Below are 19,711 nucleotides of genomic sequence, written 5' to 3'. Positions count from 1 at the left end.
ATGGTTAAAAGGAACGTCCAGTAAAATATCTATTCACAACAATGTATCTTTGTTATAATAATAATAATAATAATAATAATAATAATAATTTTACAAATTAACATTTTATTATTATATAGGAGTGCATTCGCCGGTTCCTTGGAAACTTTTATTTTGAAATATTAGTTTCACGGCTCACATAATAAAATATCAACATCGTTAAATACGTTAAAATATGCAATGAGAGTTACAGAGCATAGTTCAGGTTTGTTTGTTTGTTTGTTTGTTTGTTTGTTTGTTTGTTGAAGAGAACAAACTAATACTATATTAAGGGCGCAAACCCGCATTTGGATGCAGTAATCATAAAGATGTGGAGATTGAAAACCCTCCATCACAAAGCAAGTGGATCTGCCAGTGATTTGGAGGAGTTTAAACGCAAGAGAAGAGAGTTTGAGAAAGGTGTGTAGCCTACAGTATGTGTGTGCTGTACCATTGGGCTTCTATATTATTTTAACCCTGTCATGCTGATTTTACATATGCTTTAATCAATTCTTGACACTCTCATCTATCCATAGCTCTTAGACAGGCACGTAGAGACAGTTTGCTCATCAGTAAGAGACTCCTGCAGAATGTGGATGAGGAAGACTCTGTGGAGACTGGCTCCACCTCTCTGTCACCTGAACAGGTGAGTCTTCAGAGAGAAAAGCTCATTTATTTCTCTTCCTCAACCAACTAAAAATATTTGCATGTCACATAGCTTGTGTATTTACTGTGTGTTGTATGTATAACATTAGGTCAGGGAGTTGATACGTGGAGTCCAGTCTGGGGGTGAGGAGAAAGCAGTTCGTCTGGCATCTCTAAGAAAAGCACTGAGAAACCCAGAGACCCAACTCACTTTCATTAAGTATAACCTCCAAACCAATACGGAGCTTACTCCATCTTTTTTAAGGAGGCCTATATAATATTTCACAGTGTCAAGTGCTGTTATTCCGTCTAAATAATTGGATAGCCATGTAGCCATAAATACTGTACTTACTAATGCAGTGCCTCTATTTCCTTCAGATCCGAGAACAGCATGCACATGTTGATCGGGCAGCTCAGTGCTCATAATGCCCAGTGTCAGCTGGAAGCAGCACACTGTCTCCATGAGCTGTCCCAGTCTACTCATCCCAGCGTAGGTCAGGCCTGTCTGCCTGCGGGCCCGTATCTCCTCACCTTCCTCTCCAGCCAGAGCACCAAGCTAACGGTCAGTGAGTTACTGCTGTAAAGTCAGTGTCAGAGGAATCAATCATTCCTCATGAATTTGTCTCCTTTGTCTTTTCCTTTAGGAACTCTGTTTATACACTCTGGGAAATCTGTGTCCTGACAGCGCTGTAGTTAGAGAGAAGCTTCTAGCTCAGGGAATCGTTTCTGCACTGGCAAACTGTATTCACGTAAGCTCATTTGGGGTACAAATATTAAATGATCACTTTTGTGCCTGTTAACTCTTGCTGGTTATAATCAACCTGGCTTTCAAACACAAGTCTTAGCATATATACGGATGATGGTACATTCTTAAAGGATGAATCTCACAAAAACATTTTGCATGATGAAAATTATGATTTTTAGGGCAATTTTAATATGACCAGATAGTTTCCTTTTGTGGATTTTTTTAATTATTATATTCAATTGTGATTTTCATTACTAAAATAGATTCATATTTTACTTTTTTATTTCTCATATTACAGTAATGGGATTTTTAGGGGGGTAATATGCTTAATAAATTGTCATGTAATGCAAAAAAAAAAAAAATTAAACAAATAAATAATAAAGAAAAAATCTCACAATGCACAACATACACACTGTGTGTGTGTGTGTGTGTGTGTGTGTGTGTGTGTGTGTGTGTGTCCATCTATCTATCTGAAATATTAAAAACTGTCTTTTGGGGTGAAATGTGACCGGGTGATTTCTCTGTTCTAGAATCAGAGGTATAATCTGGCAGTGGTGGAGGCGGTTGGTTTCACTTTGTCTCAGCTACTACAAGCCAAAGACGCAACTGAAAAAATCATCCCGTAAGTGACCAGAGCTTGTTACATTAAGATTTTAAGTACAACCCCTGGCAAAAGTTAGAGGATGTTCACCTAGCTTTATTACTTTATAGCAAATAAACATATAATGGCATGTTTTTTTAGTCACCAGTTAAAAGAGATTGAATTTAGGCTGTCATAAAACTCAGAGAGGGAGAGTGAGAAAATACTAATTGTGTTTTTTTTTTTTTTGGTGATTTCATAATTTTGTCCTCAACATTGAGCGATTCCATTCTTTTTTCCTCTACTTGATCTGGAAAAAATTTGAGGTGTTTCATAAAGCCGGAATGTTGAGCTATTGAACAAATTTTTTTTGGTTCATATCTGTGATTTGTTTATTTGCTAATAAAGTAAAAAAATCTGGGAACATCCTCTAAGGTTGGTGATTCCATGACTTTGGCCTGGGGTTGTATGTGGAACAAATGAGCTGAGTTCTCGAAATGCTGAAATTGCTACAGTTTACTCTTAATTGTTGATTGCAACGACAAATAGTATATTAATCTCAACATGCCACTCTTCTCTCTGTGTCCGTTGTGTGTTTTTTAAACCCCAGAGCGGTCATGGCTTCAGAAATAGTCCCTCATGTGATCTCAGCATTGACTCCAGATCCTGAGTTTGGTTTTGGGCCAGCGATCGAGTGTATGTGGTGTTTGCACTATTTAGTCAGCAGGTGTGTGGCCTTTTCTCCTTTCATACTTTTTACTCAACAAAAACAGAATAATGGAGAATTGTTCTAAACCTGTTTAGTGCCAGTTCTGCAAGATAACATAAATTCTGGAACAAAAGGTGACTAGTGGGTAAAAAAATAATTTGATACATGACCTTTGTGTTTTGCTTGCAGTAATTTGGATAACTCGATGCTGATTGCACAAGGCGCCCTCTCACAATGCAGTGCTGTTTTGATCACACTAGGAGGCGCTGTTGCTCTAGGAAACCTTGAGGGTGGACTGGAGTTGGTAAGCCATCACAGCAAAATATTTATTATCTACATCACCTACATATTGCACATCTGGTTTAGAATGAGAGTCATTTTGAATTGGCATGTTCACTGAATAGAAACAGTGCCTATATTCGTATATAATCCAATTATCAATGCTGTTATAATGAATTCTTACCATTACATTATTTCTTGAATCTCATGAAGCATAGTGGAATTGTGGTATAGATGCTGATGCAACGTCGTGGTTGAGCTTTCATGCAATAATATTTGACCTTCATCTCTCAAACAGTTCAAATTGCACAGTTTATAAGCAATATGATCATGTGGTTCCTGATGAGTCTCTCATCCTCTGAAAAGCTCATAGAACTCATACTGCTTCTCTTTGGACCCTGACTTTTGTTTTTGCTGTGCAGCTCATTTGGCCTCTTCTGCGTTGCCTTGGTAACCTGCTGGTCAGTGGAGGTGACGTAATGCCAGAGGACACTCGTCTCCTCGCTGCGCTGTGCGTCTTCAGTCAGACTTACCTTCACCTTCATCCTGCTCTGTCCAGAGAGAGCCTGTGGGCGCTCAACAACCTCACCGGTGAGCAGGACATTAGCATGCATTTCCTCAAAATGATTTCCATCTCAATTAACTCAGCAGTAAAGCTCAAACTAAAATGAACTTGTGTTTTATTGGAGAAAACTAATTTCTCACAATTATGACCGCGATTTGTACAATTTTATTTATCTTTCAGTCGGTTCAAGTGGATTCTGCTCTGGCCTGCTGCTCCTCAACATGGTTCCCATATTAATCCAATTTCTGTCTTTTTCGAAAGGAATTAACACAATGGTGAGGAACAGGCATGCATATATACATTACTGCGCATTAGTATTTTCACCCAAAAAATGGTTTTAAGCCAGTTATTTATATCTCTTGCTGTATGTCAGTAGGAAGATTACATTTCCAAACATTAATTTTGCCATTAATTGTAATAATCCAGTGAGATTTTTGTATGCACAAGGAATCTGACAACAGCCAGTTATGATCCACGCAGAGATCTGATCTCACCATCATCGAGTTTATCTGTGATTACATGAAGAAACAGAAAAAAAACTGAATAAATCCAGGAGAAGTGTGGCAATGTCTTTAAGACACTTGAAGAAACCAACCTGCAAAGATACAGTACTATGAAAAGTTCTAGGCACTAAAAATGCTGTAAAGTGAGGATGCTTCCAAAAATAATGTTATAAATAGATTTGATTTATCTATTAACTAAATCAAATCAATACTTGGTGTGAGCACCCTTTGCATTTAAAACAGCTTTTGTCCTGATACACTTGCACATAGTTTTTCAGGTATCTTTGCAGGCAGGTTTCTTCAAATGTCTTGGAGACGTTGCCACAGTTCTTCTAGATTTAGTCTGTCTCCGTTTTTTCGGAGTTTAATCACAGATAGACTCAATGATGGTGAGATCAGATCTCCGTGTGGATCATAACTGGCTGTTGTCAGACTCCTTGTGCATACAAAAATCTCACTGGATTATTATAACTAATGGCAAAATGAATGTTTGGAAATGTAAACTGATATTTCCTACTGACACATACAGTAAAATATAAGAATAATTGACTTAACTTGATTTAAGTGAAAATATGAATGTAACCATATAATGGTAATATATTTTATCCATTGTTTTAAAAAGTTTTATCTCCCTGCTGCTTTAGTCTACAATACTCATATTCACAAAAACATGTACGTTTCGATAACATACACATCTAACGTTCTCTCTTTGTACAAGGCACTGAGAGTTCTGGGCAATATCGCACATCATGGCACAGAATACTGTGTTGGTCTGACACAAGCAGGGCTGCTCAGCGCCCTCTGTGCCACACTCAAGATGGCCGAGCCCGAGGTGGTGACGCTGAGCCTGGAAGTGCTGTACATGCTGCTATCCAGCGGCCCACAGGTGAATGTCATCACTTTTCAGACTATTACAGTTTTATTAAAGGTACACTTTGTAACTTTTGGCCCTTTAGCGGTTAAAAAACAAAACTGCATGCATTTTGATTGTGCGGATGAATAAGAGCCTTCACAATAGATAATGCTTTACAATAAACTATGTTAGAGAGCTAGGAATGGCAATTTATCTATTTAATAAAATACATTACTCACCTGTTGAGTGATAAACACCATCTCTGCATCGCTTTTATAACATTTCAAATCCTTCAGTTCTCGCCATCTCCAAAAAAGCCAAACCACACGTTTTTTTTCTTCTTTTCTCAAACGGGTGATTCTCCGTTTTGACAACTAACCTATGCCTAATCTACATAATGTTTAATATTTTGAATTTAGAATTTAAGTGTAAATTATTTTGTATTTTTGTCATCTTTATTCATTTTTTATGTCTATGAAGTTTTTATGATTTTTTATTTTAGCTATAATTATTTTCATACATCAAGTTAAACTAAATGAAAATGACAAGTGCTGTGTGGGCAACTAGCTGAATTTTATTTAATTTCAGTTAACTTTTATTTTATTTACATTTAAGTATGTTTTTTTTATGGTTTCAGTTTTAGTTAACTATAATAACCCTGCATTTAAAATCACTTTACATTGATCTATGTATGATGATTCATGACAGGCAATTGAATTGAAGTGCTCCTGCTTGTAACAGGTGATTGAGGAGTTTACGAGGGTAAATGGTGTTCCTCTGCTGGAAGCGATTCAGTATAACAGTGAAGAAGAGCAACGTCTCAAAGCTGCCTACATTCTCGATCATCTCTTCCCTTCTTTCTCTGAGGTCAGTTCTGCATTTACCTGTTCATATTTATGGGCATATTATAAGGTAGGAATCACAATTATTTTTTCTTTTCTTTTTTTAAAGGTGGAGAGTCTTTCATCATAACACCAGACAGAATTGCAAAGATATATTTTTTCTCCTCCATTTTTTTTTCACTTTCTGTTTTCTTTAAGCATTCAGTTATGCAAGTGTGCAGCAAATAAATTACTTTTTTGCTGCTTATGTGAAGCATGACCTTTTTTTTTTTTTGATGATCAGACTGACCCATGGATGCAATGGTTCAATGGTTTGCCATGTGCCCTAGTAAGTGCACAGTTGTATTTTGCCATGTCTTCAAAATTCACTACAGGAGTTATACAACCCTCAATAGGGGGAGTCAATTCTTTTGTGTGAAAAAAAAAGTACATTTAGAGCCTGGTTGAAATTTTTATTTTATGCATTATATATCTAGTTCTTTATAATAATGTACTGTTTTATTGTGGATGGGTCAACGAGTGTTGACCGTATGTTTTGTTATCTTAAACCCCCAAAATGTAAGGTGGTGCAACTGTCCGAATAAATTAACAGACTAAGAAAACTATTTAAAATGGTATCATTTTAAGTTTGAAACCTTTTATATAAACAACCTTTATAAATATCAGTAGTTTTAGAGCTGTTGAGCAGAGGTGGACAGTAACAAAGTACATTTACTTGAGTACTGTACTTAAGTACACTTTTTGAGTATCTGTACTGTACTTGAGTATTATTTTTTCTGGAAACTTTTTACTTTAACTTCACTACATTTGAAAGACAAATATCGTACTTTTTACTCCACTACAATTCTGTCAAGGTCCTTGAGTAGAAAGTAACATCAGTCAGTGGATGGTTTTGGTTGCAGGGGTTGCATTTTGGTTGGAAATGAAAGTCGGGTTGACGTCAGAACCCTGCATCTGATTGACATCAGAACCCGACGTCAGATTGACGTTGGATATTGATTGAAAATGAAAGTCGAGTTGACGTCAGAACCCGACTGATGTTGGTTTCTGACGTCAACCCGATTTTCATTTTCAACCACAATACAGCGTCTGTCCAACGTTGGAGATCAACGTCAATCTGACATTGGATTCTGACATAAACCTGACTTTCATTTTAAACGTTGGGTTTGGTCTTCTACATGCAAATTTTGTAACTTTTTTGGAGCACACTGGCTTATAGATAACAATAAGGCTAACATATTCATACTAAAAGCCAAAAAACTTTAAATAGGGCAGTATTTGAGGGAACAGCCATTTGGGTGTCCGAAACCATTGTGAGTGAATTTATTCAATCTCACATTCAATCCCACTACTGGAACTGTGTTCTAGAAATAAATGTGATATTGATATGAGGGTAGGTATGCAGGCATAGATTCAGAGGCATACGGTACTTTAAGTATTACATACAACAATGCAACAATAATAAAACAATGCATTGACATTTACTTTTTACTTTTGATACTTAAGTATTTTTAAAAACGAGTACTTCTGTACTTTTACTTAAGTAAAAATAGGTCTTTACAACTTTTACTTGTAACGGAGTAATATTTGACCAGTAGTATCTATACTTTCACTCAAGTAAGGAAGTTGTGTACTTCGTCCACCTCTGCTGTTGAGATAATTGAAAAACTTTTGTCCAGCAGTTTGTATATTCTCATAATGTCAAGGTGGCAACTGCAAACATGGCTCTTTTATTGTGAATAGACAAGGTAATAACAGTAAACATGATAATGCATCATCCAGAGGAGCTCAACTGATCCTTGTGGCAGAATGAAAAGGTTTGTAGATCTCTCTAAAGTACTGGTAAAAACTGCTCTTTTCCAGTATGGGTGGGTTGGTACAATTTCCATGTCAGGTGTTACAACTACAGTATACACGTACAACTATCTGGTTATACCGCCTGATATAAAAAAAAACCTCTAAATAATAATAATAATACACTTTGAAATGTTATTTAGCTATTGAAACTTGTTTAAACATTGTTCATGACTCAAAAATATGCATTACATTAGTTTTGAAAAGGGTTTTTTAAAACACATTTTTTTAAAGCTTTATTTCAATGACCCAGATATATTGAATTGTTATTACAAAATGTATCCAGGATCCTTGAAATTACTGCACTATTATTCACAAATATGCAAATGAACGGCTAGATCAACTATTTAAATTTAATTTTTTATTTTATGCAATATAACTATATCAAGAATGTATCGTTTTATTATTAGTGTAAATAAAGAGTTGATCTATTGAAAACAGGTAAACCGTGTAAACAGCAGCTGTATGTCTGATATGAAACACTTTGTCCTTTTATGTAACAGCGCTGTTTAGGCGTTATGAAAGCGCAGGACATGAGCACAGCCGACCCGCGCGTGTCCATGAATGAAGGTGACACCATTATTTGTGTTTAATCCACTGATTTATGACTAATGAGATTTACAGCACGTTTGATCAGTGTTTGTCTGCTAAGCTACACGTTTCCCTTGAGTTTGTTGTTGTTGTTTTTAGCATTGCAGCTAAGCTAGTAGCATGAGTGGAAAGTGAATTTCTCTCACACGAACTGATAATTTGATACTAAACATTTATCAGATGGTTTAAGACACCGTTTACAAACGTTTTAAAATCGTATACTATTCGGAATAGAAATACACTTGAGATTTTTTTTATTACATTAGCTACCGACAAATTTGAGTTACTTTTCAATGGCTGTGTCTCAAACCAAGAGAGCTGGCTACCTAGACAGCTTTTTAAGCTTTTTAGTTACGAGACATCCGTGTTTGGTGCAGAAAATGCTGCCTAGTTAGACAGCTCATTAACTTAGATTTTGACATCTACTCGGTTTATTATTGGTCACAGATTCCTATTGGATAAATTGTTGTTCAGATTTATGATGTTTAGTTAATGTAGATGTTTGGACTGGAAACACATGCATTGCATTACCTTAATTTGGTGTGTATGTGGTCCTGAAGTCCTGAAATATCTACATTGTGGAGGCCAAACTTGACTAATAATGTCCACACATAACTATACAATAGTTTAGGGTGTAGTGATTGTAATTAAGATTCATTTAAGAACATTAGGACCCAGTTTCACAGACAGGGCTTAGATTAAACCAGGATTAGGCTATAGTTCAATTATGATATTTAAGTCACTTTTTTAAACGTGTCTTAGAAAAAAACTTTACTGGTGTGCATCTTGAGACAAAACAATGGCACTGACATATTTTAAGATATGGCAGAGCAAGTTGCTTTGAGTTATAACAGCTCAATCATGCATTTTAGTCTGGGACTAGCTTAAGCCTTGTCTGTGAAAACGGGGGTAGATGTCAAAGAAAGGCCTAAAATGTGATATAAAACATGATATGTTTTTGTGTAATCTCTCGTGTCCATTCAGGATCTCCTGCAGAGCTGCTGACCGCCTGCATTTCAATGGGATCCTGCTGAGCGGTATGTAGTCACACCAAAACACAACACGCATTCAACATGTAAAGCTTCACTCAAACAAAACATGCATTCATCATGATAAAACCTTACTCAAACGAAATGTGCATTCAGCATGATAAAGCTTCAAGCTAACACAACATGCATTGAACACAATCAGGTTTTGTCCAATCGCAGCAAGCGTTCATCGTGATAAAGTTTCATCCAAACACAACATGCATTCAGCGTGCTAAAACTTAAAGACAACATAATAAAGCCTCACTCAGACAGGCCACATTCAACATGCTGAAACTGCAACCAAACGCAGGATACACTGAATATGCTGAAACCGCAGAAAAATATCAAACAAAACTTCCAAAAAACGAATTTCTCTTACCATAATAAAGATCTGATTTAGTTATATGTTTATTATCTGTGCTAACATAACATATCTCTCCCCTGTTCTTCAGATTCATCTATATTGAGTTTATTTCCGAGCATCATGCTGTTGATGGCTCAGCTTCGTTTCTGTCAGAGTTGTTTTTGGTACTGTAAAAGTTCTCAGAGGCTCTTCTCACTCTGTACTGCGCAAAGGTACGCACCACCAAACTTTATTTATCTGTTAAATATGGATGAAATATGTTTTCAGCAGGAATAATATATGCAGCTGCCAGGATCAAAATAGTTTAGCTCAAATGCTCAAAACAAATTTGACACATCACTACGGAAAGTGAATTTCTTACTCTGTATTTTTGTCTTGACATTCTTTAATCAAGATGCTTATACTTGAGCAGCTAAATTATATTTTACATAATATTTTCTGTGATTTTTTATTTGTTTTTTTTAAATAAGTGAGTTAATGCTTAAATCAAGAAAAATGTCTGCCTGTGGGACAAGAGAAATAAACTTAATTTCAAAGGAAAAATGCCCCACTGGCAGATATTTTTCTCTCTTTTTAAGTATAAATTTCTCAGAAAACAAAGACTTCATATCTTAAGTCATTTCTTCTCAATTAAATGTAATGTTTAGATAGTTAAAATACTGAGTAAGAAATTCACTTTTTGCATTGAGATTTTGTGAGGAGAGAAAATCTTAAGTTGTCTAAAATAGACTTGAAACTAAAGTGTACTTGAATTTACTTGATTTCATATGTCTGAATGTGAGCTGATATTCTTTAAAGTGTGAATTATTGTTCCTGATTCAGAGCATTTATGAAAATGCATCCTTCAGAGCTGATGTCATATCTATAGACCAGAATATTATAGAAACATGGGGGTGTAAAAACCCTATCTGCCACCTAACAACAACAACAACAACCAAAAACACCGTAGCAACACCCTGGCAACCACCAAGAAGATCCTAGGACCACAGCAACAAGCACCACCCACATTTTTGATGGAAAACATAAAAAAATATTTTTGACATTGTTCTGATCAGGCTGTCATATTAGACAAATATAAGTTATTTTGTAAATTATAATTATTATTATCATCAGGGGCATAAGATTATTAGATTTGGCTGCAGTTGTTTATTATTATTATTATTATTATTATTATTATTATTGTAGAGAAACTATTTTAAATCTTATCCTAATGAAGACAGTGTTGAATAATTATTTGTTTTAATCGTGTCTCATTCTGTTTATAGGTCATCAGCCAATTACTATGAACTTCTCGGGGTGAAACCGGACGCTACGCTGGAACAAATTAAGAATGCATTTTTCGACAAGTCCAAAAAGGTTAATTTCTCGTGATTATGCTGTCATTTTAGAGTCATACTGACTGAGTTGGTCTGACACCTATTCATGCACATTAAAGGCACATCCACAGTAAGGTCAATAACTATAACTACAACATTTTAATAATCGTTCTAATAATTCTATGAGAATAGGGAAGTCCACAACACAACTATAACAATAATGACACAGAGGAACAATATAGTTGGAATCACTTTCAGATTTTTTTTTTTTTTTTTTTTTTTTGCAGCTGATGAATGGTGGATCAGCCAATCAGAAACCATCCTGCTTTAAAGAGAATTTAAAGTGACAGACAGCAACATAACTGCAACGCACTTATAATAACCAGAACGTTATCAACCACTGATATGAACGCTAATATGGTTATTTCTATAGTTATCGTTCTTAGTGTGAACTGGCCTTATACTTTGAGAATGGAAGGGGAGTTAGCAATATGCATGCAAAATATGCATAAAATTGCAATGTATTTGCCAGTTTGCATTTCATTTATCCAAAAATTAGACTGATCCTCAGAATTTCTTCTCTGATTCATCGTTTATCCATAGTGTTAAAAAAGTTGCTTGATGCATTCTGAAAATGTTTTATGGTTGTGCAAAAATGATGCCTAGTTATTTACCTCCTCACCCCTAGATGGAGCTGTTCAGTTGTGGCAGAGAGACTGTTGTCTGTTCCCATAGTCTTAAATATTTAGGCATTTATTCTTGTATTTTTTTTTATGGCTATAATTTGCCTCAAACTGAAGCAATTCAATATATGTTTCGGGGGGACAGTTTCACAGGAAACAAACAGAAGGAATAAGAAAATTATGCATGTGTCTGTGAGAAAGAGATTGAGAATGAAAAACGTCTGGTTATGGGTCAAGGAGGCAGAGTGACGGCAGGATCGACCAGTGTGTGTTTGTGTATGTATGTGTGTGTGTGTGTGTGTGTGTGTGTGTGTGTGTGTGTGTGTGTGTGTGTGTGTGTGTGTGTGTGTGACAGGAGATGAGGGTACAAGCTGGGGATATGGGCGCTTTGTTTCCATGTCAGAAGCAGATAAAAAGTCATAAAAGGTTTATGAGCCATGTGACATACAGAACAAGTGAGAGCAGAAAGGTGAAAAGGTTGTAAAGATGAGTCTTTTGGCATTTTTTATTCATTAAATATGAGACATGCATTAATCTGATGGTCAGTGTTTTTATGAATTCAATGGATTAAGGATACTATATTTTTGTATTTCAGTCCATGTTCCTTTGATTGTCTGGCATGATAAGTATCAAGTTATAATAATGTAATATTTTAAGTTTTGAATAATAATAATGTCATTGTTTTAAGTACATGTGAAGTAGTGAACATGTGAAGATGTAATTTCTGCTCTAGTAGCAGCAACATCAAAAAGCCTTTGTAGGAAATATAAATTATACTAACAGTGAAATTTACAATCCAGTCAAGATCAGTCATTAGCATTCACACAGCAATACAGTAATTAGTAATGCATGCTTTGGCAAGTGTCTCTTCTAATATTACAGGCAAATATATTTGAACAAACTTTTATTCCCTCTATCCCCTTTTTCTTTTTTTCCTTCAGTTGCACCCAGACAGTGACCCCTCCAATCCCGGCCTGCACACTCAGTTTGTGCATCTGAACGAGGCGTACAGCGTGCTGAGCAGAGACGTTTCCAGACGGGACTATGACCTCAGGCTGAGGTACCAGAACTCTGGAGGTCCGTCCTTCAGAACCTCCTCCGGCTCCACCAACAGCCCCAGGTGAGCAGCAACTGGCAGACTGTTAACTCTATAATCAACCAACTTGACTTTATTAAAAGGGATTTTACTGAATTGTGAAAATGGGCATTTTTTACCAACATGAAGGCTATAACATTGCTATATATATAGAAAACCAGGGGCCTCATTTTTAAAAACACACATACTATCGTATTTCATATGTCAAAAGTGAGGGAAAAAATTGCCATTGATGAAGGCAGAAACTTACGTGGAAATGTTCTTATGCATGTGGCAACAAAAGCATGCATATGAACTTTTTTGGCGCTCATGTAGCAGTATTTAAATGAATTCAACACTGTTTATTAAACTTTAAAGATAATTAGGCTATCACATTATGCATTAATATAATTATATGCACAAATGGGCAACATTTTAACTATTTTGTGATAATTACATACATGTATGAATGATTTCCTGAAAATAATAATACATGCCTACACACACGAACAGAAAACAGGCCTTTCCTACCACACGTACATATTTTGACAGTGCTCTTGGATTTCTTTGCCCACTGATGATGTGAGTTAAAGGGATAGTTAACTTTGAAATAGAATTTTGGTATGTTTTAGCTTACCTCAAGTGCATCCAAGATGTAGGTGTCTTTGTTTCCGCAGTAGTTTCAATTTTGATATTTTTAGGTCAAACCGTTCTTGTCTGTCAGTCATATAATGCAGGTCTATGGTCACTATCTGAAAGAGCATGCACAGAGAAGTCCAAATTAAACAGTTTCCCATCGTAAGTACACATTGATGGCCTAAGACACGATACGAGCAGTTTGTGTGAGAAAACGTGTTACCTCAACACAACCACGTCCAAGTGATCTGAGGGCGCGCGCGCTTCCTGGTGTGACGTGTGTGCGCGTTCTGGCTTAGTCTGCGCAAGCGCCGGAAAGTGTACAAGAGGTAAAAACGACATAAATACTGTTCGTTTTCTCACACAAACCGCTCGTTTCGTGTCTTAGGCCATCAATGTGTACTTACGATGGGGAATTGTTTAATTTGGACTTCTCTGTGCATGCTCTTTGAGACAGTGACCATAGACCTGCATTATACGACTGACAGACAAGAACGGTTTGACCTAAAAATATCAAAATTGAAACTACTGCGGAAACAAAGACACCTACATCTTGGATGCCCTTGAGGTAAGCTAAAACATACCAAAATTTAATTTCAAAGTGAATTATCCCTTTAAACATTACACTTGAATTTGAGATGAACTGTAAATTATAAAAAGGGTCGCATTTAGGAACTTTTTTATGCATATATATGTTTTAGAAATCGCTCATAGGAACATTTCGGAAACTGCCATATGTTCACACTTCAGATTATTATACGCACATCTTTATAATTGAGGCCCCAGAATATCATAGAGACTTAGCGATGGGCTCTTTTGACTAGAACCAGTAAGCAACCACCCAGAACGCCCTAACATCATGGTGGCGAGATTTATATGGACAAGAACTAGAAAATTTGTACATTTTTATGACAGGTTATGAAAACTATTTTTTAGTCCATATAGAAAAATGTGCTCTGTTGTATAATTCACAATAAGAGCAAAAAAAAAATCTTACGAAAGTTAATAGGATCACTTGTCATGATGACTTTTATGATACTTCTGGGTATACGTGTTATGTGGTTACAAAAGATTATGGTTCAGTGGTTAAAATGCCTGCTTTCTGTCTCTGTGTTTCTCAGTGCGGAGGCCACAGAGAGCATGCGCTATTGGGAGCAGTTCAGACAGGCCCAGCCTCAGGAGAACACGGCTGAGGAGTGGGAGAAGAGAAAGAAACGGAACATGCGTTTGGTCGGCTATTGCGTGCTCACCATGCTAATCAGTCTCTCCGCACATTACTTTGGGTTCAGGTGAGACCTAATCATATCACACTAAGGTGCAGATAGTATTGAGGTCAGCAAGTAAATGTTCATCCTAATATTTTTCAACACATTCTGAATGATGCTGTGCTGATAAGTGAGTGTTTTGCAACTGTTTGTATGAAACACAGTGCAAAATGTTTTTCTTTTGTTCATGCATCGGTTTTCTGATGAGTGCGTGATAATGGTGTGTTGTTTTTGAAAGGCATATTGTCTGTCCCAGAGCCAGACAAACCCCAGTAGAGTGTGTTCACTGGTTTCCCATAATCCCTGATGTTTAGTTATGCTTTCCAGTATCAGTGAAATGTTTTTACACCTTGAATTCAGGCGACTGAGATTAAGTATCTTCTGTAAACAGACACTGCTCGGTTGACGCGTAGCAGAAGTGCACTTGAAATGTTTTGAAAAATGATCAAATGTTTTATTGTCCATGTGCCCTTTTAAATGTGACCCCAAAGTTATGTGGGCACCTCGTGGATGTCTGTTCACCCCTCCAAATATATATGTTGGCAGTAAATCTGTTCACCTTTGACCTCTTGGCTGGTCTGTCATGCAGGAAACTGGAAGAGGTCCATAATAACTTCATGGATGAGAAGGACAGAGTCATCAGTGAGATCTACAATGAATCCAAAGAAAGAGCCAGGTGGGGAGCTCTTTGAAGTTACACATGTAGCCTCAGTAGGCGCATCAGAGGTTTTGAAGGCAAAAGCGGGAGCGTTTGAAACTATGGAGACATTGTTAAAATGTAAAGGAGAGTAGTTGTGGGACAGTTCTTTAGGTTCATTCATTAGGTTGAAGTTCTGAAGCTTGTTGTCACCACAGTAATTCAAGAGCACATTTTAATGTTCAACAGGACTGTGATTTGGTGGTTGAATATTTGAGTACTTGTGTAAATCATGTTTCTTATTTGAATAAAAAGTAATTATAATTATAATAATGCTAAATTGCATGCCATATTGAGGCACCAGAATATCATAAATCAGACTTGCACAGGGATTCCCAAACGTTTTTGTCAGCCGAAACCTTAAAATATGTACTTGAAGCACCCAATGAGATTTCAATGATTTAACATTACATTTGGATCTTCACAGTTCTCTGATATCAGTTGATCATTTGACAGACAAGAAATAAATAAAATATTTCAAAATAAGTGTTTTATTTTGAATTTGTAGCTGGACTTTAAAGTGGACTCAAACCTATTTTTAGTTGAGTCTCAGTTCACATTACATTCACATTGGTGTTTTAGGAACCCAGTCATATTGAATAATTATAATACTTATTATTATTATTATTATTATTATTTAGTGCTGTCACATATATGCATATACATACATACATACACACACACATATAAAACTATATACAAAAACTTTTGTTAGATGCGATTAATCGATTTGACAGCACTATTGCTATTGTTGTTTACCTCATTAATATCATTCTATCATAAATATAGATTGATATAATTATAATAATGTTATTTTACATATTTTTTAAAATATTTATTTTACATTAGTACTAAAATTCATGTCAAATTATTCACTTTCAAACTTTAACAAGCATTTAACATTTCAAATCTTTCAACTTTTATTTTGGTAGAATACTAGTGGAATGCTGAAAAATGTTGGAGATTATGCAAATATGTGAGTAAAGTAAACCTAGAGCACGTTTCGTTTGACTCGCAGCACATGCAGAGATGGAGTTTGCTTTATTTACTGTGAACCAAGAAGCTCTGAGATGCTGAAAACAGCGGATCATGAGCTACTCATGTGTGCACTGAACACAGTGCCACGCTTCACTCTGAAACTCTCAGACTGCAGTTAATTACATCACAGCCTTTTATTTGACAATTGCACTCAGCTTCTTCACGATTATCGTGACGTACAGACCCATTTTTTATTATAATTTTACATTTAAAATAATTAATTCCTAGCTTTTCATTAACTAATGTGTTACCCACATTTGGGAAACCCTGCCCTAGATTTTTGCATGGATTAGCACTTTTCTTAAGAAATTGTAAAAATGTTATTTGATCATGCTGCTTTCTGTTTTTTCTTCTAGAGTGAATGGCTTTAAGAAGCAGCATGAGATCTTGAGACAGAAACATGCCGAGTTCCTGGAGAGATACAAGATCCGCAGTAATGGAGAAGAGAAGTAAAGCAAGGAAAAGACAGATCTAAAGGAAGCTCATCGCACAGGGTTATGGAGGGAGTGCAGGTTGTGGATGAATGTGAATTGTATTATGTGTCAATAGTTTTTATAAATTTTTCTAGGGTCACATTGTGTCAGATCCATGAATAAGGTTCTCAGACGCTCACTGCATGTTTCAAAATATTATCTTTTTTTTTTTTTGCATGCAGTAATATTTTTACCTAGTTTTTTTTTTTTCTAGCCTGTTCTTTCACCCAACTCTGTCAGATAAGGTCACAGAGGGTGCAAGAGAAATTAAGCTGATTATAGGAGACCATGGCTCCTCATCAGGTGTTGAAAACACCTGTACATTTACTGTATTGCCTGCATTTTAGGCGACATTGTAACTGCACCTGGAAAGGGTGTTATGGAAACATTGCATTCCTGATAAAGTAGTTCATCAAAACACTGAAAACACTGTACATTGTGCACTTTGTTAAGCTCAGTGTGTGTGTATGTGTCGCAGAGTTTCTCATGGAAAAATGTCCTAAAGATGGACAGATCAGTGTGACTCATTTCAGGTGCTGGCTATTTTCCAGCCTATTAATGCAACATCAGATTTTCTTTCTGGAACAGGAAGTAAATGGTGCTTTGGCAAGTAATGAGACGTTTCTCTCCCCCATGTAATAGATCTAGGCTGCATATCAAATGCATTTCCTACAAGTTATTATATAAGAACTATGTAAAAAGATTATATTAAACAAGTCCTTTATCCTGGATTCAAACTCTGGGCAGACCCTGGCTATCACAGGGCACAGCTCTGCAAATGAAGTCTTCTTAGATATCCAAATGAAGTCGTCTTAGCCATGTCATTGCCTTATTTAAAGGTGCATTGCGCAACATTTCATGTTAAAAATACCCGTTTTTCTAACCCATACATGCTTAAACAATTGCCTGATGGGCTGAATGAGCCCTTCTATGATCACTGCGATTGCCTCTATAATCCTGTACAGTAAAATAAATAAGAGGGATTCGGGTCGGAATCGACTGGGCGTGACGTCATGCGCGTTCACACTCACCTGGCTATGTGTGGCAGGTTTGTGTATTCGCCGCCATTATCCGCATCAGCGAAGACAACTCAAGCGACTTTTGCAAAAGTAGAAGATGGATTCAAAGAGACCGGCTTCTAGTTCATCCCAAACCCCAACGCAAACTCCACGTAACCGCGTGCACAACTCTGGTTGCAGTTTCGCGTGTCGCCAGAAGGGGGCATAGTTCTGCAAAAACTCAGAGACTTGCCCAATGCACCTTTAAAGATTGGATATGGGTTTTTTTTTAGGGTTTGACATTTAATGTAAATTCTGCAATAGTCAGTAACTTTAAATTACCAGAGCGCCTTCATTATTAAAAATCAAATATTGATTGTGTGTGGAATAACTCTAATGCAAGCCTTAATGTCATTGGTTTTTGTGGCATTGAATAATTAAAGATGATATGGATCTCAATTATGTAACTAAGTTCTTCATCTGAATGCATGTGTGTGTTTCTGCAGATTTCTGCAAACTACTCCACTGTTCTTGTACACTTACTGTTCAAAAGTTTGGGGTCGCTAAAAAAATGTTTTTAGATTTTTGAAAAAAGTCTCTTAAGCTTACCCAAGCTGAATTTATTTGATCAAAAATACAAAATAATCACATTTTAATATTGTTTTTTTTTTTTTATTTTTTTATTTTTTTTTTTACATTACATTTTGAAAACAGTTGTTCTGCTTCATATTTTTGTTGATTTCAGACATACTTTTTCAGGTGTCTTTTATGAATTTTGAGTTCAAAAGAACCGCATTTATTTGAAATCTTTTGTAACATCATAAATGTTTTTGCTGACACTTTTGATTAATGTTTCCTTGCTAAATGAAAGTTTTTTTATTTATTTTAAGAAACAAACTTATTGACCCCATACTTTTAAATGGCAGTGCCAGAAGGTAAGCAGCACTTTTGCTAATGCTCAAACTTGGGGTTAGTGATTTGAGCAAACCCATAAGTATTAAACCTTGCCGGGTAAGTAGTCTGACCAACGCTTTTTGCTTCATGTACGATAAAAACATCCCACATACTTCAATTACTGGTTATTGTTTATTGTCCCACTTTTTAACTCCTCTTAGCAAACAAAAACGTCAACTACGTCATTCCCAATTTGCCATGTTCACGACTTTCTAGAGTCCGCTACACTAGATGCGTGTAAGCCTGACATTCCCAAACCCATGTGCGGATGTTGACGTTCTGTGACTCCACAGCCATGGACTCAGTCTGATGTGGTTTTCTGATATCGTATAGGGCCCATATGCAGGTGCTCCTCTCTGCTCAGGTCTGATCTTGGAGATACCAGCTTTCAGGAATGAGTCAGGGACAGTTTCGACAGTGTTTTTTTCTGCCTGTCTGTCTGTACAAGAGCACCGTCTATCATTTTGACGTTTTAAAACTAAACTTTTTCAGGGCACCGTCTGGGGAGACTTCTCAGAAACGCTAACAACATCACCCACAGTTCAGCAGTATCAATGGTGAAATCTTGTGACCTTGGCCCAGTTTGTTTATTTGGATATGTGATGACTGGACCTTCTCTCCTGACCACTCTGGGTTTTCCAGAAGGCCTTTAGATAGTTACACTCTGAAAGGGCTCTTTGCGGTTGTCAGCTCTAATGCTGTAAGCAGTCCAGGAGAGATAGAACAGCCCGCATTCCTGCAGCCCACATGAATTTTTTTTTTTTTTTTTTTTGCTGTGTATAACCCAAACATACCTGTGGGTGATGTTGAGGGTCTTCACATGCAAGCAAAGTGGGGTGGGTTCAAGTTCAGATGCTGCACAACTTAATTATTTTGAATTTACACCTGAGGATAGATAGTCACAGTACTGACTTCTGAGGCATTGTCAACATGATGCACAGCAAAGTCTTAATTGCCTTTAGATTTTTATTTTTATTTTTGTTATTTAATTGGCAAGTAA

At 36.4% G+C, this 19,711-nt stretch overlaps 2 protein-coding genes across 3 annotated transcripts; both read left to right on the top strand.

The window, feature by feature from the left end:
* The first annotated feature begins 155 nt into the window (after positions 1-155).
* tmco6 (transmembrane and coiled-coil domains 6) lies at positions 156-6,344 on the top strand. 2 transcript variants are annotated; one of them, XM_081382461.1, is made up of 13 exons: positions 156-438; positions 555-664; positions 774-883; positions 1,042-1,225; positions 1,308-1,412; positions 1,939-2,030; positions 2,599-2,715; positions 2,887-3,001; positions 3,399-3,567; positions 3,722-3,816; positions 4,763-4,930; positions 5,639-5,764; positions 5,849-6,344. In XM_081382461.1, exons 1-13 carry the CDS (start codon positions 348-350, stop codon positions 5,867-5,869), a joined length of 1,503 nt encoding a protein of 500 aa, XP_081238587.1. In that variant the 5' UTR covers positions 156-347; the 3' UTR covers positions 5,870-6,344. The 2 variants fall into 2 exon arrangements, with proteins under 2 accessions (XP_081238587.1, XP_081238588.1); XM_081382462.1 differs by having other exon boundaries at positions 1,945-2,030; positions 5,849-6,334.
* A 1,738-nt stretch (positions 6,345-8,082) lies between these two features.
* On the top strand, positions 8,083-18,216 carry dnajc4 (DnaJ (Hsp40) homolog, subfamily C, member 4). Its single transcript, XM_081382460.1, has 8 exons — positions 8,083-8,163; positions 9,169-9,221; positions 9,665-9,788; positions 10,842-10,932; positions 12,517-12,695; positions 14,408-14,575; positions 15,141-15,227; positions 16,643-18,216. The coding sequence occupies exons 3-8, from the start codon at positions 9,697-9,699 to the stop codon at positions 16,737-16,739; spliced, it is 714 nt and encodes a 237-aa protein (XP_081238586.1). The 5' UTR covers positions 8,083-8,163; positions 9,169-9,221; positions 9,665-9,696; the 3' UTR covers positions 16,740-18,216.
* Positions 18,217-19,711: the final 1,495 nt, after the last annotated feature.

The sequence above is a fragment of the Scardinius erythrophthalmus genome (genome assembly GCF_964197995.2).
Source record: "Scardinius erythrophthalmus genome assembly, chromosome: 13".
NCBI lineage: Eukaryota > Metazoa > Chordata > Actinopteri > Cypriniformes > Leuciscidae > Scardinius > Scardinius erythrophthalmus.
This window is presented reverse-complemented; position numbering and strand designations above follow the sequence as displayed.

Bases quoted from the DNA above. Each gene is read 5' to 3' on its own strand.
- tmco6 (XM_081382461.1), top strand. From the start codon at position 348: ATGTGGAGATTGAAAACCCTCCATCACAAAGCAAGTGGATCTGCCAGT. The intron at 1,413-1,938 runs GTAAGCTCATTT...TCTCTGTTCTAG, and splicing joins CACTGGCAAACTGTATTCAC to AATCAGAGGTATAATCTGGC. The intron at 3,568-3,721 runs GTGAGCAGGACA...TTTATCTTTCAG, and splicing joins GGCGCTCAACAACCTCACCG to TCGGTTCAAGTGGATTCTGC.
- dnajc4 (XM_081382460.1), top strand. From the start codon at position 9,697: ATGCTGTTGATGGCTCAGCTTCGTTTCTGTCAGAGTTGTTTTTGGTAC. The intron at 9,789-10,841 runs GTACGCACCACC...TTCTGTTTATAG, and splicing joins TCACTCTGTACTGCGCAAAG to GTCATCAGCCAATTACTATG. The intron at 15,228-16,642 runs GTGGGGAGCTCT...TTTTTCTTCTAG, and splicing joins GAATCCAAAGAAAGAGCCAG to AGTGAATGGCTTTAAGAAGC.